Here is a 2,108-nt window from a genome sequence, read left to right on the forward strand (position 1 = left end):
GTTGCGACCCACAGGTTGAGAACTCTGGGTGATGGACCCCAGTGCTCATGGGAAGGGCAGATTCGCTGGGGTGTGTGCTGGACTGGCCGGACAGAACACCTGAAGTGGGCGCCCAATCCAGAGGATGTTCCAGAATGTTTGATCTGCGATAGGAAGAACCCCGAGTGGACGCCGTGCAGCAGGCTGGATGTGTCTCCCAGCTACAGCCAGCATGTTCGGAAGGACAGCTGTTTTGAAGGTCCCCTTGGGGACCAGCATCTTCTACAACATTCCACATTCTAGCAGCAGAAGGTCAACCCTGTCTGAGCCAGTTTTCAGATCACCACCTCTAGGGTGGAGGCCTTTCTAGGTTGGACAGGTAGGCGTGTAAGGTTAATGAGTGACCACGGCACAAGTCCCGAGCTGGGCCGCACTCTTCTATGGAGCTCTGGATCGTCTTGGAGCATAATGATGATTTTAACAGCACAAATCCTGGGCCTTGCCCCACGGACTTGCTTTACGGAGCCACATCCACTGGCATTATACCTGGTAAAGTCATCCCACTTTATAGATGAGGAAACTGAGGCCCAGGAAAACTGAGTTAATTGCCTCATGACTCAGCCCCAGGAACTGCTATGTGGGGGTTGGAGCCGGTCTGGGCACCCTTACCTGGCCACAGGTGCATGTGAGAGGCTGGCCTGCCTACTCTTATCACAGGCTGCCATAGGCTTGAGGCAGCCCCCCACCCCCACCCCCGCTGACCCCCTGGCAGCTGCAATTTGCAGAGGAGGGCCTCCTTGGTGGGTGGTGCCTCGCTCAGCTTCTGGGCCCCAAACATCTTACAGAGAGTGGGCAGAAGGGGGTCACTAAGAGTAGTACAGAAATGGGGGTGCAGACAGGGAGAGCAGCTCAATTTTGTCTGGTTTCTGTAGGACCCGATATCTGTGGATTTGATATCAAGAAACTCCATGTCATTTTATATTTCAAGAACCAGTATCACTCCAACAAGAAACCAATCCGGTGTAAGGTAAGCGCTTGCCCTGCTGAATCGGTGAGGCTGCTGGGTCGCCCACCCAACGGCAGCCACATTCCCAGAAGAGTTAGGGTCTTTGCCCAGCAAGGCCGGGCCAGCTGGAACTGATCTCCCGCCCCAGGGCACAGTCGCACTGCTGGAGTCCGAAGCATAGCCACCCTATAGGGCCAGGTAGAACTATCCCTGTGGGTTTCCAAGGCTGTAATTATTCACAGGAGTAGGAAACGCCATCCCTCTCTAACTGCTGGCTCCTCGGTTAGCAGTCCATCAGGTAACCACTACGCCACCAGGGTTCCGGTAGGAACTCTCCCTAGGGTAGCCTTGATCTTGGAACCAGCTTCCCCCACCCTCCTGGCTGTGGCTAACCAGGCCGTCGGGGATGAGACCTGGGTCGGAGCAGCCTGGCATCACCCTTGCCCTTTCTCCCCCGGCACCTGCAGGTGGATGCCTTCACACACCTTTACACCCTGGTTCTAAGACCAGACCTGACTTACGAGGTGAAAGTCGATGGCCAGTCGATCGAGTCGGGCAACATCGAGTACGACTGGGACCTCCTGTCCCTGAAGAACGCAGACAAGGCCTCCGAGGCAGCCAAGGGCTGGGACCAGGCTACAGACGGCCAGACTCAGGTTTGGAATTGCCCTGACACCAAACCAATGGGGCCATCGAGTCGACCCCAGCTCCTGGTGACCCCAGGTGTGTCCAGGTAGAACTGTGCCACATAGCGTTGCCAACATCACTGGGGAACTAGACTCAAGGCACCTCCACGTGGGCTTGGACCCTCATCCTTTTGGTTAGTGCCCAAATGGGTTGACTGTGCCACCTGGGGATTCCTAAATAACTACCAACACCCCCCCACCCCACCCCGCCGAAACAAAAACAAAACAGAAACCTCATTGCCATCGAGTCGAGGCTGACTCACAGCGACCCTACAGGATAGGGTAGAACTGTCCCAAGACTGTAACTCTTGACCAGGGTAGAAAGCCTCCTCTTTCTCCCCTTGAGCAGCTGGTGGTTTCGAACTGTCGACCTTGTGGTGGTTTGGAACTGCAGCCCAACTTCCACTAAGAGCTCCTTAAATAAGGACCAACCAAGA

General features: G+C 55.6%; 1 protein-coding gene across 1 annotated transcript in view; it reads left to right on the forward strand.

The window, feature by feature from the left end:
- Positions 1-2,108, forward strand: part of CALR3 (calreticulin 3) — an 18,448-nt gene that overhangs the window by 6,389 nt on the left and 9,951 nt on the right. The window contains exons 4-5 of the mRNA XM_004715455.2: positions 912-1,006; positions 1,453-1,641. Coding sequence (XP_004715512.1) covers positions 912-1,006; positions 1,453-1,641 — 284 coding nt within the window. The remainder of the gene's footprint in view (positions 1-911; positions 1,007-1,452; positions 1,642-2,108) is intronic.

The sequence above is a fragment of the Echinops telfairi genome, unplaced genomic scaffold (genome assembly GCF_000313985.2).
Source record: "Echinops telfairi isolate 266 unplaced genomic scaffold, ASM31398v2 ScPeMD7_30;HRSCAF=105, whole genome shotgun sequence".
NCBI lineage: Eukaryota > Metazoa > Chordata > Mammalia > Afrosoricida > Tenrecidae > Echinops > Echinops telfairi.